The sequence below is a fragment of the Oncorhynchus mykiss genome, chromosome 24 (assembly GCF_013265735.2).
Source record: "Oncorhynchus mykiss isolate Arlee chromosome 24, USDA_OmykA_1.1, whole genome shotgun sequence".
In the NCBI taxonomy this organism is placed as follows: domain Eukaryota; kingdom Metazoa; phylum Chordata; class Actinopteri; order Salmoniformes; family Salmonidae; genus Oncorhynchus; species Oncorhynchus mykiss.
The window spans coordinates 28,049,023-28,072,261 of record NC_048588.1 but is presented as its reverse complement, the minus strand read 5'-3'; the positions used below and the strand labels follow the sequence as shown (position 1 = coordinate 28,072,261).

The 23,239-nt window shown below is 44.0% G+C and overlaps 1 protein-coding gene across 1 annotated transcript in view; it reads left to right on the top strand.

Annotated features, from left to right (window-relative positions):
• LOC110503384 (calsyntenin-2) overlaps window positions 1-23,239 on the top strand; it is a 488,175-nt gene that overhangs the window by 375,077 nt on the left and 89,859 nt on the right. Inside the window, exons 6-8 of the mRNA XM_036962198.1 lie at window positions 14,984-15,169; window positions 18,855-19,112; window positions 19,348-19,469. Coding sequence (XP_036818093.1) covers window positions 14,984-15,169; window positions 18,855-19,112; window positions 19,348-19,469 — 566 coding nt within the window. The remainder of the gene's footprint in view (window positions 1-14,983; window positions 15,170-18,854; window positions 19,113-19,347; window positions 19,470-23,239) is intronic.

Below are 23,239 nucleotides of genomic sequence, written 5' to 3'. Positions count from 1 at the left end.
TTTCAGGCATTAGTCAATGATGTCCTGAGAGACATGCTGAACATCTTTGTTTTCGTTTACCTTGACGATATCCTGATTTTTTCACCGTCACTCCAGATTCATGTTCAGCACGTTCGACGTGTCCTCCAGCGCCTTTTAGAGAATTGTCTTTTTGTGAAGGCTGAGAAGTGCACTTTTCATGCCTCCTCCGTCACATTTCTCGGTTCTGTTATTTCCGCTGAAGGCATTAAGATGGATCCCGCTAAGGTCCAAGCTGTCATTGATTGGCCCGTCCCTAAGTCACGCGTCGAGCTGCAGCGCTTTCTCGGCTTCGCGAACTTCTATCGTCGTTTCATCCGTAATTTCGGTCAGGTGGCAGCTCCTCTCACAGCCCTTACTTCTGTCAAGACGTGCTTTAAGTGGTCCGTTTCCGCCCAGGGAGCTTTTGATCTCCTCAAGAATCGTTTTACATCCGCTCCTATCCTTGTTACACCTGACGTCTCTAGACAGTTCGTTGTCGAGGTTGACGCGTCAGAGGTGGGAGTGGGAGCCATCCTTTCTCAGCGCTCCCTCTCTGACGACAAGGTCCACCCATGCGCGTATTTTTCTCATCGCCTGTCGCCGTCGGAACGTAACTATGATGTGGGTAACCGCGAACTGCTCGCCATCCGGTTAGCCCTAGGCGAATGGCGACAGTGGTTGGAGGGGGCGACCGTTCCTTTTGTCGTTTGGACTGACCATAGGAACCTTGAGTACATCCGTTCTGCCAAACGACTTAATGCGCGTCAGGCGCGTTGGGCGCTGTTTTTCGCTCGTTTCGAGTTCGTGATTTCTTATCGTCCGGGCTCTAAGAACACCAAGCCTGATGCTTTGTCTCGTCTCTTCAGTTCTTCAGTAGCCTCCACTGACCCCGAGGGGATTCTCCCTGAGGGGCGTGTTGTCGGGTTGACTGTCTGGGGAATTGAGAGGCAGGTAAAGCAAGCACTCACTCAAACTCCGTCGCCGCGCGCTTGTCCTAGGAACCTTCTTTTCGTTCCCGTTCCTACTCGTCTGGCCGTTCTTCAGTGGGCTCACTCTGCCAAGTTAGCCGGCCACCCTGGCGTTCGGGGTACGCTTGCTTCCATTCGCCAGCGTTTCTGGTGGCCCACCCGGGAGCATGACACGCGTCGTTTCGTGGCTGCTTGTTCGGTCTGCGCGCAGACTAAGTCCGGTAACTCTCCTCCTGCCGGCCGTCTCAGGCCGCTTCCTATTCCCTCTCGACCGTGGTCTCACATCGCCTTAGATTTTGTCACCGGACTGCCTTCGTCAGCGGGGAAGACTGTTATTCTTACGGTTGTCGATAGGTTCTCTAAGGCGGCTCATTTCATTCCCCTTGCTAAGCTTCCTTCTGCTAAAGAGACGGCACAAATCATCATCGAGAATGTTTTCAGAATTCATGGCCTTCCGTCAGACGTCGTTTCGGACAGAGGTCCGCAATTCACGTCTCAATTTTGGAGGGAGTTTTGCCGTTTGATTGGGGCTTCCGTCAGTCTCTCTTCCGGCTTTCACCCCCAGTCTAACGGTCAAGCAGAACGGGCCAATCAGACTATTGGTCGCATCTTACGCAGTCTTTCTTTTCGCAACCCTGCGTCTTGGTCAGAACAGCTCCCCTGGGCAGAATACGCCCACAACTCGCTTCCTTCGTCTGCGACCGGGCTATCTCCTTTTCAGAGTAGCCTCGGGTACCAGCCTCCGTTGTTCTCATCTCAGTTCGCCGAGTCCAGCGTCCCCTCCGCTCAGGCTTTTGTCCAACGTTGCGAGCGCACCTGGAAGAGGGTCAGGTCTGCACTTTGCCGTTATAGGGCGCAGACTGTGAGAGCTGCTAATAAGCGTAGAACTAAGAGCCCTAGATATTGTCGCGGTCAGAGAGTTTGGCTCTCCACTCAGAACCTTCCCCTTAAGACGGCTTCTCGCAAGTTGACCCCGCGGTTCATTGGTCCATTCCGTATCTCTCAGGTCATTAATCCTGTCGCAGTGCGACTTCTTCTTCCGCGATATCTTCGTCGCGTCCACCCGGTCTTCCATGTCTCCTGTGTTAAGCCCGTTCTTCGCGCCCCCGCTCGTCTTCCCCCCCCCCCCCCCATCCTTGTCGAGGGCGCACCTATCTACAGGGTCCGTAAAATCTTGGACATGCGTCCTCGGGGCCGTGGTCATCAGTACCTAGTTGACTGGGAGGGGTACGGTCCTGAGGAGAGGAGTTGGGTTCCCTCTCGGGACGTGCTGGACCGTGCGCTGATTGATGATTTCCTCCGTTGCCGCCAGGTTTCCTCCTCGAGTGCGCCAGGAGGCGCTCGGTGAGTGGGGGGGTACTGTCATGTACTGTCATGTTGTCTTGTCTCTGTCCTTTCCCTTCACCCTGTCTCCCTCTGCTGGTCGTGTTAGGTTACCTTTTCTCCCCCGCTTTCCCCCAGCTGTCCCTTGTCTCCTCTAACTACCCATTCACCCCGTTCCCCACCTGTTCCCTTTTTTCCCTCTGATTAGGTCCCTATATCTCTCTCTGTTTCTGCTCCTGTCCTTGTCGGATTCTTGTTTGTTTGTGTCATTCATGCCTGAACCAGACTGTCGTCATGTTTGCTGTAACCTTGTCCTGTCCTGTCGGAATCTGCCGGTCCATCTGAGCCTACCTATGTTTGGTAATTAAAGAAGCTCTGTTTAAGTTGATTCGCTTTTGGGTCCTCATTCACGCACCGTAACAATTGGATAGAACACACTCAGAAGTTTCTAAAATTGTTTGAATGATGTTTGTGAGTATAACATAATTCATATGGCAGGCCAAAACCTGAGAAAGAATCCAACCAGGAAGTGGGAAATCTGAGTTTTGTAGTTTTTCAACTCAGCCCCTATTGAAGATACAGTGGGATATTGGTCATCTTGACCAAGGCTTCTACTAGATGTCAACAGTCTTTAGAACGTTGTTTCAGGCTTCTACTGTGAAAGGGGGCTGAATGAGAGGGGATTGAGTCAGGTGTCTGGCAGAGAGCCACGGGCTCGTGACGCGCGGCCATGTGAGAGTTAGCTCACGTTCCATTGCTTTTCTACAGACAAAGGAATTCTCCGGGTTGGGACATTATTGAAGATTTATGTTAAAAACATCCAAAATATTGATTCTATACCTTGTTTGATATGTTTCTACGACCAGTAATATAACTTTTTGAACTTTTCGTCCGACCTTTCCGCTGGACTTACACACGCGTTTGGATTTGTTTACCAAACGCCCTAACAAAAGGAGGTATATGGACATAAATGATGAGCTTTATCGAACAAATCAAACATTTATTGTGGAACTGGGATTTCTGGGAGTGCATTCTGATGAAGATCATCAAAGGTAAGTGAATATTTATAATGCTATTTCTGACTAATGTTGACTCCACTACATGGCAGATATTTCTTTGGCTGGTTTGGGCTCTGAGCGCCGTACTCAGATCATTGCATGGTATGCTTTTTCCGTAAAGTTTTTTTAAAATCTGACACAGCGGTTGCATTAAGGAGAAGTTTATCTAAAGTTCCATGTACAATAGTTGTATCTATTATCAATGTTTATTATGAGTATTTCTGTAAATTGATGTGGCTCTCTGCAAAATCACTGCATGTTTTGGGACTACTGAACATAACACGCCAAAGTAAAATGAGATTTTTGGATATAAATATGCACTTTATCGAACAAAACATACATGTATTGTGTAACATGAAGTCCTATGAGTGTCGTCTGCTGAAGATCATCAAAGGTTAGTGATTCATTTTATCTATATTTCAGCTTTTTGTGACTCCTCTCTTTGACTGGAAAAATGGCTGTGTTTTTCTGTGACTTGGTGGTGACCTAACATAATCGTTTGTGGAGCTTTCGCTGTAAAGCCTTTTTGAAATCAGACACTGTGGCTGGATTAACGAGAAATGTATCTTTAAAATGGTGCCTAATACTTGTATGTTTGGGAAATTTGAATTAGAGATTTCTGTTGTTTGAATTTGGCGCCCTGCAATTTCACTGGCTGTTGGCGAGGGGTTCCGCTAGCGGAACGGGGTTCAGCGGAACCCCGTTCCCAGACAGGTTAACAAACCAGACAGCATAATGTTCTTGCTTTTTTTTAACGATGTACAGTACGCTGAGAATGGGGAAGTAAGTTCAGGGAGTGAATACGTTTAATAAATTAACAAACAAGAACAATACAAGAAACACACAGCACACCAACATGAAACAGATTCAGAAACAACAACCTAGAGTGACCTAGAGGTCGGAGAGGGAGTATACCTAACAGTACCCTCTCCCCGACCTCTTGGTCAGCAGGCTGCTGATTATCCTGCACACCTGTCACCATCGTCACGCACACCATCGCTTCATGACATTCACCTGGACTCCATCGCCTCGTTGATTATCTTCCCTATATCTGTCACTCACCTTGGTTTTTTCCTCAGGTGTTATTGACTCTGTTCCATGTCAGTGCATTGTTCGTGTTCCTTGTTTTCTGTTTTAGTTTATTTATTAAACACTCACTGTATTTTTATTGTTTTTGTGTTGGAGGTGACGTTGGGTCTGGGTTCTGCTGCCGGAGCAACCGAGGATGCCTCATCCGGTACATCGGGGTGTCAAGACTCGGTTGGCGGGTCAAGCGTCTGTTGCCGAAGCTACCGAGGATGCCTCAGCTAGCTCGTGAGGCTTTCATGCCTTAGCTAGCTCGTCAGGTTCTCAGGGCTCGGCAGGCTCCCTGTCGCCGGCGCTTCAGGCTGCTCGTCAGGTTCCTATGCTTCGGTGGAGGCAACTGGTCCGCTCCAGATCCCCGGGATCGTCCTGTCACGGTGCTGACTTTTGCCCAATACCTGCAGCAAAAGCCTCTACCCCGTCCTCTGGCTGGGCAGAGTACTTTAGGATTTTAGTTACCTTGGTGTAACAAGGGCCTAGCCGTGCAGCCCTACCAACCCTCCTATTTATTCATAATGGCCCTTCGCGTGAGTTGGGTTTGTTCCTTCGTTCACGTTGTCACTCCCTTATTTTCAAGTCTAGTATGAGGCCTTGGATAGATATACTCCTATTTAAATATTCTAAGTTTTATGGATTCCTCCTACATTTCCTTACTTTCAAGTTTCTTTACCTATGTATATATCAATACCTAATAACTTCTCCTATTAGTTATTATGCTCGTCAGCTAATAGTCACTTGGAAACTAGTATTGGTATATGTTTTGATTCCTTTAAAAAGATATTATTGTCCACACAATGAAATATTCTTTAGTGCAATCACTTTGACCTATAACCAGGGTCACTTTCTGTTCAGTGAGAGTGTCAAAGGCGTTTGCTCTCCAGATCGTTAATCTGGCCTAGTTGTCAAAGTTTCAAGCTTTTATTAAGTCACTCTGTTTTTTGTCTTATACACACTAGTACAATTCAATGGTTATACAGTTTCTAAATACAACAATAATGCTCAATCCTTAATGCTTTAAGCTCTGTCAGATAATATTGCAAAACTTTAAATGCGTTAACACTTCTAACAATATTGACTAAATAGCTAAATTAGTTCAATTACGTTAAATGCTCAGCCCCTTGGTCACTTTCCTGTAATTGGTATTCTCACAGCAATGACGCTAGATTCCGAATTCCAATATCTTAATACACTTCCAACTCTGTGTATGGACTCAATATATTGTAACTGGTACTTGGCTGTTTCCTTGTATTGCCAATCACATCTGTACCTGATGTCTCACTGAGTGACTGCCGCTTTGTCCTTGATCAAGAGATGTTTAGACCCCTGTGTTTCGTAGACTCAGTTTCGGGTTCACAAAGTTTAACCAAGTATATTCAGATAGTGATCCAATAAGTACTTAGGCAAAATTATCCAGTTCTCAAATATTGTTTTAGTCTAACAAAAAGCGTATAGTGCAATAGTAAATTTACCTGTGATAATTCTCCATATGAAGTCTGTCTCATATGTCAGTGAGGATCACGCTCTCTTATGATCTCAGTTCTCTTTATATACCTTTTTACAGGGGAAGTTCACACTGGCACTGCAGACCTACGTAATCTTAGACCTGTGTGTAAACGGAAGCTTCCTATTATTACCATTCAAGGTCATGCAATACTGACTCCCACATCAGTGAGGATCACGCTCTCTTATGATCTCAGTTCTCTTTATATACCTTTTTACAGGGGAAGTTCACACTGGCACTGCAGACCTACGTAATCTTAGACCTGTGTGTAAACGGAAGCTTCCTATTATTACCATTCAAGGTCATGCAATACTGACTCCCACATTGCTGCTTCCGTGTTACTGTTGGCTGATTCTACTCGAGGATACCAGCTGGTTGTTTCTACCACTGGAGGTGGCGTAGGTGGCATGTCAAGCGTCAGCTGGGAGAAGTCTATGATAGGTATCTCCTCTGCTTCCCCCTGTTGTCCAGTTTCTGCAGGTGTGGTCCATGGTTCCATGAGGTCCTGTGAATGCCCTGTGTTTTTGTCCCCATTGCTTGATGGAGTGGGCAGATTATTTTCGTCTCTTGTCACAGTCCCTTCGGTTGGCGTGCTGCGGCTGGCGTCGTGTGTCAGAGAGGGGGTACTGTTTAGTCTGCTCCTTCTTCAGGCGATCTAGGTTGCCGGGCTCCCGCGCCTGGCTCGACAGGTTCACGCGCTTCAACAGAGGGCGTATACTCCCTCCCCGGACCGCTAGGTCACCAGGCTGCTGATTATTACGCTCTTGCGCTTCATGACACTCACCTGGACTCCATCACCTCCTTGATTATCTTCCCTATATCTGTCACTCCCCTTGGTTCTTTCCTCAGATGTTATTGACTCTGTTCCATGTCAGTGCGTTGCTCATGTTCCTTGTTTTCTGTTCTGGTTATTTATTAAACGTATTCACTCCCTGTACTTGCTTCCCGACTCTCAACGCATTCGTTACACTTTTTTTCATTTACAGATAGCCAGGGGCATGCTCCAACACTCAGAAATAATTCTAAAACGAAGCATGTGTTTAGTGAGTCCTCCAGATCAGAGGCTCAATTTTCCTGTCCTGCTAAGCATTAAAATGTAACATATACTTTTGGGTGTCAGGGAAAATATATGGAGTAAAAAGTACATAATTTTCTTTTGGAATGTAGTAAAGTAAAATTTGTCAAAAGTAAATAGTAGTCAAGCACAGATACTCCAAAAATTACTTAAGTAGTACTTTCAAGTATTTTTACTTAAGTACTTTACACCACTGCACACACACACATACACACCAGCAATCACATGCACACACTCACACACCTCTAAGAGTGATTACATTCCCAGAATTCCATCCCCAGTCGAAGATTTGAGTTTGTTCCATGTTGAGATTGGAGTTTCCGGGGAGGTGGTGCTCCAAGGTGAGACTGATAGAGGATAATTACCAGTGTTGGGGAGCAGTAAACTACATGTAGTTCAACTAGTAATTGAATTACATTTTGCTGTAGCTTGGTGGTAGAACTAAAATAAAATCTAGATAGTGTTTTTAGTAGGTAATTACTTTTTGTTGACTTGTAGCTAACTTTTAAAACTACAGAAAATATACTTTGCAAAAATAAAAATGGTTGAAGTAGGAAATCAGTTTCTTTCTTTATCGGCATCAGACCTGCCTAATTCACACTTGAAACATAGTTTTTAGTGTTTAATAGGCTAAATTACACATTCTGCTGACCTACTGTATGACCCCAAAGTTATCTGTTCTTGTAATTTGCAGTCAATGGAAGGTTCTGCATCAAGACTTTATTTTGTCATTGTAACGGCTCTCCTCTTTGTCTGATGATGAGGAATAGGAATCATCAGACCAACACCCAGCGTGGTAAGTGTTCATAGTAAATTGAATTAAATAAACTGAACACTGAATGTTTTAAGGGCTAAAACACTGTCTCGTTTTACTTGTGTCTTCAACTTTGGGTTGGTTTCTAGGGCCCAACTCTCCTGTAGCACCACGTTTCCCATTGATAGCTTTTTGGCACGCAACCAATTCTAAGAGCATTTCCTCCACTAAAGAACAAAAAGAGGACACTTTTTAACATGAAAGCTTCAACATAAAGGCTTGAAAGTGGAGAGAGAGCGATGGAGGCAGAGGTATGAAGGAGGAGGTGGAGAGAGAGAGTGCTCTTTAAAATATAATGATGGATGGTGACTGAGTGGATGGATGTAGAGAGGTAAAGGGGAGAGGAGAAGAGAAGAGAGGAAAAGAACTAGAGAGGACAGGACAAATAGCAAGAGAGGACAGGATAAATAGCTAGAGAGGACAGGATAAGGAGGGAGAGAAGACAGGGTAAAGGGGGAGAGAGGACAGGATAAAGAGGGAGACAAGACAGGATAAAGAGGGAGAGAAGACAGGATAAAGAGGGAGACAAGACAGGATAAAGAGGGAGACAAGACAGGATAAAGAGGGAGAGAAGACAGGATAAAGAGGGAGACAAGACAGGATAAAGAGGGAGAGAAGACAGGATAAAGAGGGAGAGAAGACAGGATAAAGAGGGAGAGAGGACAGGATAAGGAGGGAGAGAGGACAGGATAAAGAGGGAGAGAAGACAGGATAAAGAGGGAGACAAGACAGGATAAAGAGGGAGACAAGACAGGATAAAGAGGGAGAGAAGACAGGATAAAGAGGGAGACAAGACAGGATAAAGAGGGAGAGAAGACAGGATAAAGAGGGAGAGAAGACAGGATAAAGAGGGAGAGAGGACAGGATAAATAGGGAGAGGACATGATAAAGAGAGAGGGAGGACAAGATAAAGAGGGAGAGAGGACAGGATAAAGAGAGCGAGAGGACAGAATAAAAAGGGAGAGAGGACAGGATAAAGAGGGAGGGATGACAGGATAAAGAGGGAGAGAGGATAGGATAAAGAGGGAGGGATGACAGGATAAAGAGGGAGAGAGGACAGGATAAAGAGTGAGAGAGGACAAGAAAAAGAGGGAGAGAGGAAAGGATAAAGAGGGAGAGTGGACAGCATAATGAGGGAGAGATGACAGGATAAAGAGGGAGAGAAGACAGGATAAAGAGAGAGAGACGACAGGATAAAGAGGGAGAGAAGACAGGATAAAGAGGGAGGGATGACAGGATAAAGAGGGAGAGAGGACAGGATAAAGAGGGAGAGAAGACAAGACAAAGAGGGAGAGAAGACAAGACAAAGAGGGAGAGAGGACAGGATAAGGAGGGAGAGAGGACAGGATACGGAGGGAGAGAGGACAGGATAAGGAGGGTTAGTGCTCTTTAAAATCGATATGCTCTCGGGCTGATGGAAGGACCAGGTTGAGGAGATTTATAAATAAAATGGTCCCTGACATACTCAAGCACACTGACAACATTCCAACAACGTCCCCCCCCCCCCCCCCCCCCCACACACACACACACACACACACACACACACACTGACAAACACAGTCACTCTGACATTACTTGCAACACTGACTGAGACACATAAACACACACGCACACACCTCTCTGTCTCAACTCTCAGTAACAAAATTGTGTGAAAGTCTTCACGTTTCCATCCACAGTTCTTATGCTAGTAAAGCTGTGATGGAAACAGGCAGTTTCGGTACAATTTTATAAATGCCAACAGATGATTTGTTTGTTTGACTTGGTGGAATCTTCTTGTGTCTGTAAAATAAATTATGCAAGAAATGGTGGTGGAAACGCCTTTATGCGCAAATAATTACAGCATTTAATAATCATTATATCAAAGTTAACTGATATAGTGTGTGGTCATCCCACTATGACTCGGGAAGCATGCAGTTTATTAGGCTACAGATGAAATAAGATGTTCTTCACGGGGTGGTGAAAGTGCACGGTGATGAGCTTGATGCTCCTTCCCAATAAATATCGAGAGTCTTATTCTGGTGACTGATCCATGATAATCTCATCATGTAGACACACTTTACAGCCTAGTCACACTGTATCTGCCAGCTATTTGCTAGAGAGCATGTGTCAAGACCAGAGTAGGCACATTTAAACCATCAGTTTCTGTAACAAAACTATCGGCAGAGTTGAAAATGCCATGGAAACACACTGAATTTTTGATTTTTATCCGATACATGAAAAAGTCATTTTTTGTGTACTATGTCATCATGCACTTGTTTTTGTCCACAAGTCAGTTTGGTGGAGATGCACATATTGTCTTTACGTGGATTTTAGATTTTTTTCATGAAAATCTGTCACCAATTGGATGGAAACCTAGCAACAGTGACACAGAATCTACCTCACATATTTATAATCATTCTCCTACCACTCCTCTCTCCCTCCTTCTCTCTAGGGTATCTCACTCTCCCTCCTCTCTACAGTATCTCACTCTCCCTCCTCTCTACAGTATCTCACTCTCCCTCCTTCTCTCTACAGTCTCTCCCTCTCCCTTCTCTCTAGTCTCTCCCTCTCCCTCCTTCTCTATACAGTATCTCACTCTCCCTCCTCTCTACAGTATCTCACTCTCCCTCCTCTCTACAGTATCTCACTCTCCCTCCTCTATACAGTATCTCACTCTCCCTCCACTCTCCCTCTCCCACAGTGTATTACAGTGTAACATATACATTATGAGTCAGTGTATTACAGTGTAACGTCCTCGGTATGAGTCAGTGTATTACAGTGTAACATAAACATTATGAGTCAGTGTATTACAGTGTAACGTCCTCGGTATGAGTCAGTGTATTACAGTGTAACGTCCTCGGTATGAGTCAGTGTATTACAGTGTAACGTCCTCGGTATGAGTCAGTGTATTACAGTGTAACGTCTTCGGTATGAGTCAGTGTATTACAGTTGTCGTGTCTTTACTATCATTAACTGAAGACTGATAGTTTTTATCAAAGATTCTCTGTAATTAGTTATTACGCTATTAGACTGATTAATCATGTAACCGTAATTACTAGGAAGTCGGGGCACCAAGGAAAAATATTCAGATAACTTTGTAATCATTTCCTAAAATAATTTTCAGATATTTTATCTGATCAATTAGTCCGAATTAATTAATTATTTACTTTACCTCACGTTAGTCTCATTCCAAACGTCGTAAATTGTTGGTTATCTGCACGAACCCAGTCTTCACTATGTCATCCATACATCAATTGTCTTAAATCATGTATTTATTACTAACTAAGTAATTCACAGAAATGCATTAACAAGCAAACAAACAAGGTAAATGTGGTTACATGAAATGAGAATGTGCCCTAGTGGGCTAAACCGGCATGGCGGCTTGTTAGACAAAAGGGGAAGTGGGGGTCGACTAAGAAGTCACTACAAAGTGATAATTATAACAATTGAAATGCTAATCCTTTGCACATGAACGCTCACTCATTCGGGAACAATTGCAATCAATATATATATTTACGCTCAGTGTGTCGTCTTGATTGCTGGTGAAAAGTCAATTTATTTTGTAGAATTGTCCGTCTCTCTCCCTCTCTCTCTCGGTTGTGGTTAGAGGGAATTGTTCAGAGTGACATTCGTTATAGAATGGATGTTTCGGCGGTCGTCGTTCTTCGCGTTCAATGATACCGAATTCCTAGCTGCAGACTAGTAATTAATATCAAAGACTTGTTATTTTTCTGTCGGTATCGATAGTCTAAGAGTTTAACCATGTGGTATGGTTAAAAGATTCAGCAATGATCTACAACCTTTGTCCTCCTAATGGAGAAAAACATGGTCTGCAACCTTTAGCCATCTCGTAATTGAGGTAAGCTCGGTCTGCTGATCGAGAACCTGAGTAGAGGTTTTATTCAGAAGGGCCGAAGAGGGCTGTCCCAGGAGGCCTGACCCTAACTGGGCTCAGGGGCGGTCCTCTGATTTAGTTCAAATCAAAAGGGAATTGTATTTTTCTTCAACAAACAGTCCAAAATAATATTACACAATTATACAAACAGTATCATACTCACTCATTCATCTTATACAACAATTAGATGTAAACCTCATATCTGAGGCTATTATATAAACAGCGTTATGGTAATGTGGCCACACCGTCTCCCATGAGCTTCCCAAGTTGTGACAAACAGACCAGTTCGTAGCTGGATTCTTCACCGGTCTTTTATACTTTCTCCGGAACATAAAATGTGTTCGTGCCTCGAGTTCTGTGAGGTGGAAGGATTTCCTTTGTCCTCTATGAAAATTTACTCTCTCTCTCCACTATGTGGCCATGTGGCAGGGTCTTCTCAGGAATTTACGACATCTCTCGGACCACAGCAACCTAGTTGAAGGAGGAAAGGGGGTGGCAGGGAGAGGGGGATTAGCTTGCTATACCCAAAGTAGTTCACATGGCATATCACTCCTCCATTACGTAGTTCACATGACATATCACTCCATCACATAGTTCACATGACATATCACTCCATCACATAGTTCACATGGCATATCACTCCTTCATTACGTAGTTCACATGGCATAATACTCCTTCATTACGTAGTTCACATGACATATTATATAGTTCACATGGCATATCACTCCATTACATAGTTCACATGACATATCACTCCATCACGTAGTTCACATGGCATATCACTCCATTAGGTAGTTCACATGGCATATCACTCCATTACATAGTTCACATGACATATCACTCCATTACGTAGTTCACATGACATATCACTCCATTACATAGTTCACATGGCATATCACTCCATTACGTAGTTCACATGACATATCACTCCATTACATAGTTCACATGGCATATCACTCCATATCACTGCATCACATAGTTCACTCCATTATGTAGTTCACATGGCATATCACTCCATTACATAGTTCACATGGCATATCACTCCATTACGTAGTTCACATGACATATCACTCCATTACATAGTTCACATGGCATATCACTCCATATCACTGCATCACATAGTTCACTCCATTACGTAGTTCACATGGCATATCACTCCATTACATAGTTCACATGACATATCACTCCATTACATAGTTCACATGACATATGCCTTCCGCCATCCGGCTACTGTAAAACATGGAACTGGAATCCCACAGTGTGAATACACGGACTGGATTATGGCATAATGTTCACTACATTGCACTCTCCTCTCTCCCTCAGTGAGTCCTGCAGTGTGCATACTGTGGAAAATAAAGATCTCTGCAGCGACGGAATAGCTTCCTATTACCGGAAACTCACACTACCGCTAACAGTATGATTTGCGGTGTGTGTTTGTTTGTGTGTCTCTGTCTGTGTTTGTGTGTGTGTCTGTGTGTACGTGTTTTTTTTGTAGCACGGTGCAAGGCAGAGCGAGCAGCGGCACCATGCCGTTTCTCATGAATAGAAGTAAATTATTTAGCAGGAACACAAATGGAACAGCTCAGTCACACAGAGTCCCTGTAAGGCCCCACATTCACCACATTGCCATCACTGACCTCAATCATCCTCTATATGAGTATGGTCATGTCGTAATGAGTCTGTTTAGGAACCTTTATGAGCAGGAATATGAATTTATATGATAGTGTTGAGTGATTAACCGAAATGAACCTTTAAAAAAACAGGCAGATATTTTCATTTTGACAAGTTTGTCTAAGTAAGAGAAACCACTCCACTTCGCCTTGTGCCCCCTACTGCTGGTCAGGTGTATTTATTTGAAGGATCGGTATGATGTGCAATTAATAGATTGTTTTAATGTGAAATTAAATATTGTGGATATTTAAGGTTAGGGAGAAGTGCTGTGAATAGTGACACTTTTTTGGATGTCAATATAAATGAATGTATTTATGGTTGTTTGTCATTTTGTCTTGTCTTTTAATCATTATATGTGTTATTGTTTTTACCATCAAGGACTACTTTGGATACAATCGTTTTAATTAGTATTTTCAAGTGATATCCTCTGGGTCCACATTGTACATTTTGTTGTATATGTCTGTTATCCAAAATACATTCAATTCAATCTCTACCTGGTAATACATGATCTACTGTAGTCCTAGTTTGTATTTAGAAGTCATAAAAGTATGCCTTATTTACTATGAAGAACTACTAAAATATACATTTTTTTCAGACAGCATAGGCAGCAGCTTTATAGAAATGAGATGATGATTTGGAATTAAATAATAAAGTCCTCAAATAAAGGTAAGGTATTGTATACAATATCTGAATATTTTTTTTTAGAATCTAACCGAAACTGAACTGAAATCAAATAGCACCAATCACTCAGCACTAATATATGATGAGGAATATGGGCTCTGAGTGTGTGTGTGTGTGTGTGTGTGTGTTTGAGGAAGTGAACATGACAGATGTAACAGTCCAGAAGGCAGTGATTAGCTGATTCCCTTCTAATCCAATCAGTGTTGCCTTCAGCTCAGGTTTATGTTCAGCTCTGCCTGCCTGGTTCGTTCTACCTGCCTCTCTCTGTCTGCCTGTTTCTCTTACACACACTGCTGAATAGACACTACGAATTCACACAGCGCACCACACACATTAACACACACACACATAGAAATGCAGTGCATCTCAAAATCTCAAAAAACACACAAATACACACACACCATACTGTACACACAAGAGCATGTAGTAACCAAGGTGATTAGAAGACACACACACCCACACCATACTGTACACACAAGAGCATGTAGTAACCAAGGTGATTAGAAGACACACACACACACTGAACTGTGAGAGAAATGGTCTGGTTGAACACTGTCTACATTTTATTCATGTCATAGTGATTTAGTGAGCCCAGAAATGTACAGTGGATAGCGCCATTGACTCACATTATTAGACATTTTAGTGACTGCATAAAACTCTGAAATGGGCTGTCACATTTTTATGGGGGACCTACAAGGCAGGAATGGACACAAGAACATGCATTGTGAAAATCACAAGGAAATCTGGAGAAACGAGTAGAAGTTAACATAATCTGAAACAAGAATAGATCAGACGATGCCTGTTGTCACCTGTTGTTCTGCTCAAAGGACCACATTTTAACACCCCAAGATCGCTCTCATTCTCTCTCTCTCATTCTCTCTCACACACACACACACTCCCCCATTCCTAACAATTGTGTCTTGTATCTTTCCTAGGCTGGGACAAAAGAGTGGACTATGAGCCAGGCACAGGCAGCAAACAGCTGTTTCCCAAGATGAATCTGGAGACGTGTGGAGGGCTTCTCTCCTCAGTGAGGACCACGGTAGAGCTACAGACCAGCCATATTGGGAAAGGCTGCGACCGGGAGACCTACTCGGAGAAGTCCCTGCAGAAACTCTGTGGTACGTACCTCATGGGATACATACACTCCATAACCAAAAGTATGTGGACACCTGCTTGTCGAAGATCTCCTTCTAAAAACATGGGATTAATATGTAGTTGGTCCCTCCTTTGCTGCTATAACAGCCTTTACTCATCTGGGAGTCGGCATTTCAATTCATCCCAAAGGTGTTCGATGGTGTTGAGGTCAGGGCTCTGTGCAGGCCAGACAAGTTCTTCCACACCGATCTCGACAAACCATTTCTGTCTGGACCACGCTTTGTGCATAGGGGCATTGTCATGCTGAAACAGGAAAGGGCCTTCTCCAAACTGTTTCCACAATGTTGGAAGCACAGAATCGTCTAGAATGTCATTGTATGCTGTGGCGTTAAGATTTCCCTTCACTGGAATTAAGGGGCCTAGCCCAGACCATGAAAAACAGCCCCAGACCATTATTCCTCCTCCACCAGACTTTACAGTTGGCACTGTGCATTGGGGCAGGTAGCATTCTCCTGGTAAAGTGTGATTCATCACTCTAGAGAACGCGTTTCCACTGCTCCAGTGTCCATGGTGGCGAACTTTACACCACTCCAGCATAGTGCATGGTGATATTAAGCTTGTGGGTGGCTGCTGGAAACCATTGGTGTGAAAAGTACTATATCGTCATACTTGAGTAAAACTAAGTAAAAGTTGAAAGTCACCCAGTAAAATTCTACTTGAGTAAAAAAAAAAATGTGATTTTAAATATACTTAAGTATCAAAAGTAAATGTAATTTTTAAGATATACCTAACTATCAAAAGTAAAAGTATAAATAGTAAAAAATGCCTTATATTTCAAGCAAACCAGACAGCACCATTGTCTTTTTTTTATTTTTTTCTTGTGTCACGCCCTGACCTTAGAGAGCCTTATTATTTCTCTATTTGGTTAGGTCAGGGTGTGATTTGGGTGAGCATTCTAGTTTGTCTGTTTCTTTGTTGGCCGGGTATGGTTCCCAATCAGAGGCAGCTGTCTATCGTTGGCTCTGATTGGGAATCATACTTAGGCAGCCTGTTTTCCACCTGAGTTTGTGGGATCTTGATTTTGTTAGTTGCTGTATAGCCTGCAGAACTTGACGGTCGTGTATCTTTTTTTGCTCTTTTTTTTTTGTTCATCAAAATAAAGAAAGATGTACACTTACCACGCTGCACCTTGGTCTCATTCCAACAACGGACGTAAGAAATGTGTAGCCAGGGGCACACTCCCAACACTCAGCATCATTTACAAACAAAGTATATTATTTTCTTTAAGAATGTAGTGAAGTAGAAGTAAAAGTAAAAAATATATATAACTAGTAAAGTAAAGTACAGATACCCAAAAAAACAACTTAAGTTGTACTTTAAATTATTCTTACTAAAGTACTTTACAACACTGATGGAAATCCATTTCATGAAGCTCCCGAGAAAATGTTTTTGTGCTGACGTAGCTTCCAGAGGCAGTTTGGAGCTCGTAGTGAATGTTGCAACCGAGCACAGATGATTTTTACGAGCTATGTGCATCAGCACTCTGCGGGCCCATTCTGTGAGCTTGTGTGGCACTTTGCAGCTGAGCTGTTGCTGCTCCTAGATGTTTCCACTTCACAATTACAGCACATACAGTTGACCAGGGCAGCTCTAGCAGGGCAGAAATTTGACGAACTGACTTGTTGGAAAGGTAGCATGTGTGGGTGATTTTATACACCTGTCATCAACGGGTTTGGCTGAAATAGCCAAATCCACTAATTTGAAGCGGTGTCCACATACTTCTGTATAGTGTATTTCTCTATAAATGGCCATAAGTTAGTCGAAGCATTTCACTTTATTTACAATTAGATATTCGTTGCATGACAGAACAGTGCCACTCCAAAAATCATCAGACTGTAGAGAACTTAATAAAAGCACCAGTTAAACTCCCCAGACCAGGTCTTCTTTCTCTTGTCTGTTGGTAAAGATGTGTTAAATGAAGCTCTGCTGCTGTTAATGACGTGACAGAGTGAAAGTATTAGCTGCTTGAGCTAGCTGTCTCCTCAGTGAAGAGCCTGTCTACACCTCCGTGTTTGTGCAGAGAACATGACAGAGAAACATCAGCTCTAACAGAGCCGCTAAAGCTTTCATTCCGCACACAGCGAGGTATGGTGGTGGAGGGAGTCAAAGTCAGACCCTTATCTGAATGGATAACTCCCTCCCTCACCCTCCCAGTTCCCTCTGCATGAATGGTTTACCGCTAAAGAGCCTTTTCAAAGCCTCCCATAATCATTATCTGATACCAAATAGAATAAATTGTAATTGCTTTTTTAAAGCACAATCAATTTGAGATAATGTACAAAGACATCTGCAAACAGAATTGTGGGCGGTGGCGATGGTGACGGCGGTGGCAGGGCACCGCGCATCTATTTACTCCCAGAATCTAATCACTGCAAGTCAAAACCTCTAACAGCCATGAACAGCAGTCGGGGAGAAACAGACTTTAAAGACAGGCAGGGGAAAAAAACATGAATTAATACTCTAATGTCCTGTTATTAGCATAAAATGAACAGATGCATGTTTCAATTGTCTGTCTGGATGGAGAGATATAGCAGAGCGATGGATCATATTGTATCAATGTGGTTTATTTGGAGCCTTGCTGTGTTTTGGAGGTGCCACCATCACTGTGTCATAGCTGTTATAAAACCATTTATTAATGTGCTATGCCTGTGTAATAAGGCATTACTTAAGACCTTCACTATTATAATGGGAGGGCACAAAAGTCAATAGAGCTGTATCTTAGTGGGGACATGTTAGTGCTGCAGAGGAGCACTGTGACAAGGCGAGAATTATGTTTATCAAGAAGACATTAACAAAACAAGAATCTTTCAGGAAAAAAAGATGTTGAGAATGATGGAGTGAGCTTAGAAAACACAGAGAGAGAGAGAGAGAGAGAGAGAGAGAGAGGGAGAATGAGAGCGAGAGAGAGAGGGAGAATGAGAGCGAGAGAGAGAGGGAGAATGAGAGCGAGAGAGAGAGGGAGAATGAGAGCGAGAGGGAGAATGAGAGAGAGAGAGAGAGGGAGAATGAGAGCGAGAGAGAGAGGGAGAATGAGAGCGAGAGAGAGAGGGAGAATGAGAGAGAGAGGGGAGAATGAGAGAGAGAGGGGAGAATGAGAGAGAGAGGGGAGAATGAGAGAGAGAGGGGAGAAAGGGAAAGAGGATAAATTGATTTAACAGGAGTTTTGACTGATCGGTTTTTATTTTCCTGTGAAAGGATCACAGGATCACAGGATCACATCAGGATCACATCTCCTTATTTGTAATAGCTTGTATGATTGGCTGTGTGGGGAATTATGACTTGATATAAACACAGAACATTAAATTAATTCCAGCCATCCCTTCTTTCTTTGCTTTACTATTGTGTTCTGTAGGTTTCTTAGTGTCCACGGTGATAGATAAAGCAGTATGTACTGTAGGCATGGCATGGCCATTTCTTATGATGTCTTTCATCCACTCCTACCTCTGAAAGTCTGTTTCATTTGTCACAAATCAATACTCACATCCACTATCAATCTCTGAACATCGATTTATACATTAAGCCTGGGCGTTTGGCTTGTTCATAAGTGATCATAGCCAAGGTCAGTCTGAACCTTCTGTATATCTGTGTTGATTTCTATTTCTTTGCTGTTGGGCTTCCCTATCTGTTCCCATGGCAACAATTACCCAGGGGCCTCGTCGGGCAGCACAGACCTTCTCCCCGCCCCCAGCACCTCCACCAATTGGACGGCGTCCCTGGTGACGGACAGTGAGCGGGACAGCGACCTCATCTTCCGGTTTGACGGGCGGCAAGCGGCGAAGATTCCGGACCAGGTGGTACCACAGAACCTGACTGATCAGTTTACAGTCGCCACGTGGATGAAGCATGGACCCAATCCTGGACTGAGGGCGGAGAAAGAGACCCTGCTCTGCAACTCTGATAAGACAGGTTAGAAGAGGGGAAGGAAGTTGGAGGGAAGAGAGAGGTGTGGCTGGGAGAGAAGTAGACTGGGAAGGGCTGTGTGGAGAGGGGTAGGTGTGACCTATCAATAAGGGGTGTGGTCTACTGACATGAATGGGTTTACCTTCACTTAAGAGAAGGTGTCTTAAGTCAAAGATTGTGGTAATTTTAGGGAAGTTGTGTTACCTTGACGTGCTCTTCTCTTTCCTCATCCCCTCTCCAGAGATGAACAGACACCACTACTCCCTTTACGTCCATAACTGTCGTCTGGTCTTCCTGCTCCGGAGAGACTTCATCCAGGTGGACACCTTCAGACCTGCAGAGTTCCACTGGAAACTGGATCAGGTAGGCTACACAGTAGACTGTGTCCATCCGTGATATTCATTTGTAATGGAATGGACCACTAAAGAGGGACAACTTGTCCTCATGAGTGTGCTGTCTATGAAACATGATGTGATGTTCAGATGGCCTGAACTGACCACAACACCTAAAGTCCTTCATCCCAGAACCTCTCTAAAAGCCTCGATGCACAGAGCAGTTGAGACCGTTTTAGACCTAGACATATGAAGACCATCTATATATTGAAAAGATTTCCTTCACCAGTGTGTGTGTATGTGTGTGTGTGTGCGTGTGCGTGTGTGTGTGCGTGTGCGTGCGTTTCCTCTGGGGATGAACAGGAGATGGCGGTGAGGATATGTTTGTCTGGAGATACACTGACTCTTGGCCAAGCCTAGCGGGCTGACGTGTGTGTGTGTGTGTGTGTCCATGTACAGTGTGTGGGTGTATGACAGCAGCAGCTCCCTCTCGCCTGAGAAGGTGAGTCTGTCTCAAGGTCGGCTAGGTCACCCTAACTGTCAGTCTCCAGACCCTGAACGCAGCTCTCTGTTTGCACAAAAGAGACGTGCAGCTGAGGCGGGGTCGGTGAGAGGCAGAGTGCGGGGGCTGCTGGGTAATTTGAGGCCAGATCACTGGCTGTGATTGGAGGAAGGAAAGGGGGTCAGAGCGTGACCTTGTGACTGGGGTTGACCTCTTGTGAGTCACTGTCTGAAGAAGTTCTGTAACATTCCGGAACAGAACACAGTTAGATAAGACATGGCAGCCTGTCTCTCCACATCTCTCTCAACTGGAGTCATCTAGTTACTCTTCCTGTGTCTATTTCTTGCTCCTTTGTGCCCAGTTCTGTCTAAATTAGCCAGCTTGGTTAGAACTGGGGCAAGGGTTGGGGCCAATTCCATTTTAATTCCAGTCAATTCTGAAAATAAACAAAACTTCAAATGGACATTTTTGTAACTGAAAACCATTGAAGATAATTGGAATTGGAATGTCCATGTAAGTCTTGAATTAACTAGAATTGAAATGGAATTGACCCCAAATCTGACTGTGGCAAGAGTTTTTAAAGGCAAGATTACACATTCTGGAATTGGAGGGTAGATGAACCATACTTTCCCTATTGAATTAAATGTTATTAGGCTAAAAACTAATCAAACTTGCTGTCAATTTGCCCTGTTACCTGTTAACACTACCTGTTAACACTACCTGTTAACACTACCTGTTAACACTACCTGTTAACACTACCTGTTAACGCTACCCGTTAACACTACCTGTTAACGCTACCCGTTAACGCTACCCGTTAACACTACCTGTTAACGCTACCCGTTAACGCTACCCGTTAACGCTACCCGTTAACGCTACCCATTAACGCTACCCATTAACACTACCCGATAACACTACCTGTTAACACTACCCGTTAACACTACCCGATAACACTACCGGATAACACTACCCGTTAGTACTACCCGATAACACTACCCGATAACACTACCTGTTAACACTAACTGTTAACACTACCTGTTAACGCTACCCGTTAACGCTACCCGTTAACGCTACCCGTTAACGCTACCCATTAACACTACCCGATAACACTACCTGTTAACACTACCCGTTAACACTACACGATAACACTACCTGTTAACACTACCCGTTAACACTACCTGTTACCGCTACCCGTTAACGCTACCTGTTACCGCTACCCGTTAACGCTACCTGTTAAGGCTACCTGTTAACGCCACCTGTTAAGGCTACCTGTTAAGGCTACCTGTTAAGGCTACCTGTTAACGCTACCTGTTAAGGCTACCTGTTAACACTACCTGTTAACACTACCTGTTAACACTACCTGTTAACACTACCTGATAACACTTCCTGATAGCACTACCTGCTAAAAATACCTGTTAACACTACCTGATAACACTACCTGTTAACACTACCTGTTAACACTACCTGTTAACACTAACAGATAACAGTACCCGTTAACACAACCTGTTAACATTACCTGATAACACTACCTGTTAACACTACCTGTTTGGGCTACCTGTTAAAACTATCTGTTAACACTACATGTTAAGGCTACCTGTTTACACTACCTGTTAAGGCTACCTGATAACACTACCTGTTAAAACTACCTGATAACACTACCTGTTAAAGCTACCTGTTAACACTACCTGTTAAGATTACCTGATAACACGACCTGTTAACACTACCTGTTTAGACTTCCTGACATACACAAACACGACCTCTCTTGACCAGTATATGCTGTCGGGACCCAGTCGTGCTGTCAGGAAAAAGCAGAGTGTCAGTGAGAGTGACATTGTAATTAACACAACAGCATATTAACAGAGCTTCTATGTCTCGAAACATCATCAGGCCCGCAGGCCTCAAGGATGGAGAGAGAGATATAGAGAGTGAGAGAGGGGTGAAAGAGATGGGATAGAGAGACAGTGGGGGGGAGTGTTTGAGACAGAAATATAAGTATTTTTGTGAGTTCCATTTCTCTCTCACCGATTTTCTGTCGAGCCAATCTTTCTTAAATGTGATGTTGATTCAGTAAAATGAATGTCTTCGGGGCACCATTTAGATGTGGACGATCTGTGGTTCCTGATTTGCTGATGTGGGGTGTTTTTTATTTAGTTTTTTTAATCACCGTCAAATCATCCTTGTAAATGACAGCAAGCTGTAGGCCTATAGACAATTCCCTCTAGTTTTCATTCTCTCCATGTCTGGGTGACGTTGGGGGACATTTCCCTTATGTAAACACACAAAACACTGTATTGCCCGGACAATGTCTAGAGGGAGGTTTTAAACTTTGATTTAATGTCGACTGCACCAACTGGCCACACAGAACACACACACACACACACAACAAACATACACATACACAGAACACACACACACACAGACCACAAACACACACACACACACACAGAGACATACAGAACACACACACACATACACTCTGTCATATGTGTTTTAGTCTTTGAAGGGCCTCTTCTACACTCCCTCTCCCTCTCCTCTCTCCCTCTCTGTCCTCCTAAGCCCCTGTTCTGACAGAGGATCTGAGAGCTCTCTCTCCTTGCCCCACCCACTCCTCTCCATCTCTCTCTGCCTCCCCCACTCCTCTCCATCTCTCTCTGCCTCCCCCACTCCTCTCCATCTCTCTCTGACAAGGGTCCACTGGAGCTCTTGTATCTTGTGGCTGTAAAATCATTAGTCTGTGCCACAGGGTAGAGGCAGCTAGATTATTGGTTACCAGCACCCTTCCTCTATAAGACAGCTGGGGTAACACCCATTTCCACCTTGACAGTCTGGCACACACTTTCTCCACTACACCCTCCCAGTTCCTTTTCTGAAAGACATCGGAGCCTAGAAAACCCCCCAAAGTCTTCATCCCTTCTCTGCCCCACTGAATCCCCCCTGGTAGCCGTGGAGCGGACCCCGTCTGAAGCTGACCTGCCCACAGCGATTCACTCTTTCCCCAATTGACTCTTGCTGAGGAGGTCCCCTAATACACCGTTTGAGTGTTTGAGAGAACCTTAACCTCACCTCCTGTAATAAATAATCTGAAAACAGATGATGGTTCAATTGCCAGACAATGTAACAGCCCGGAATTTGGGCATCACTGCCTGATACCCCTTTGGATGGGGATGGGGCAACTCTAACCACCCCCACCTTCACCTTACATAAGGCCCCAGCATACAGCAAAATCATCCAAGACAAAAAACATCCCCCAAACCCAAAGGCCTTCATTGTTACGAACAGGTACCAGTGGTCCACATGGTCAC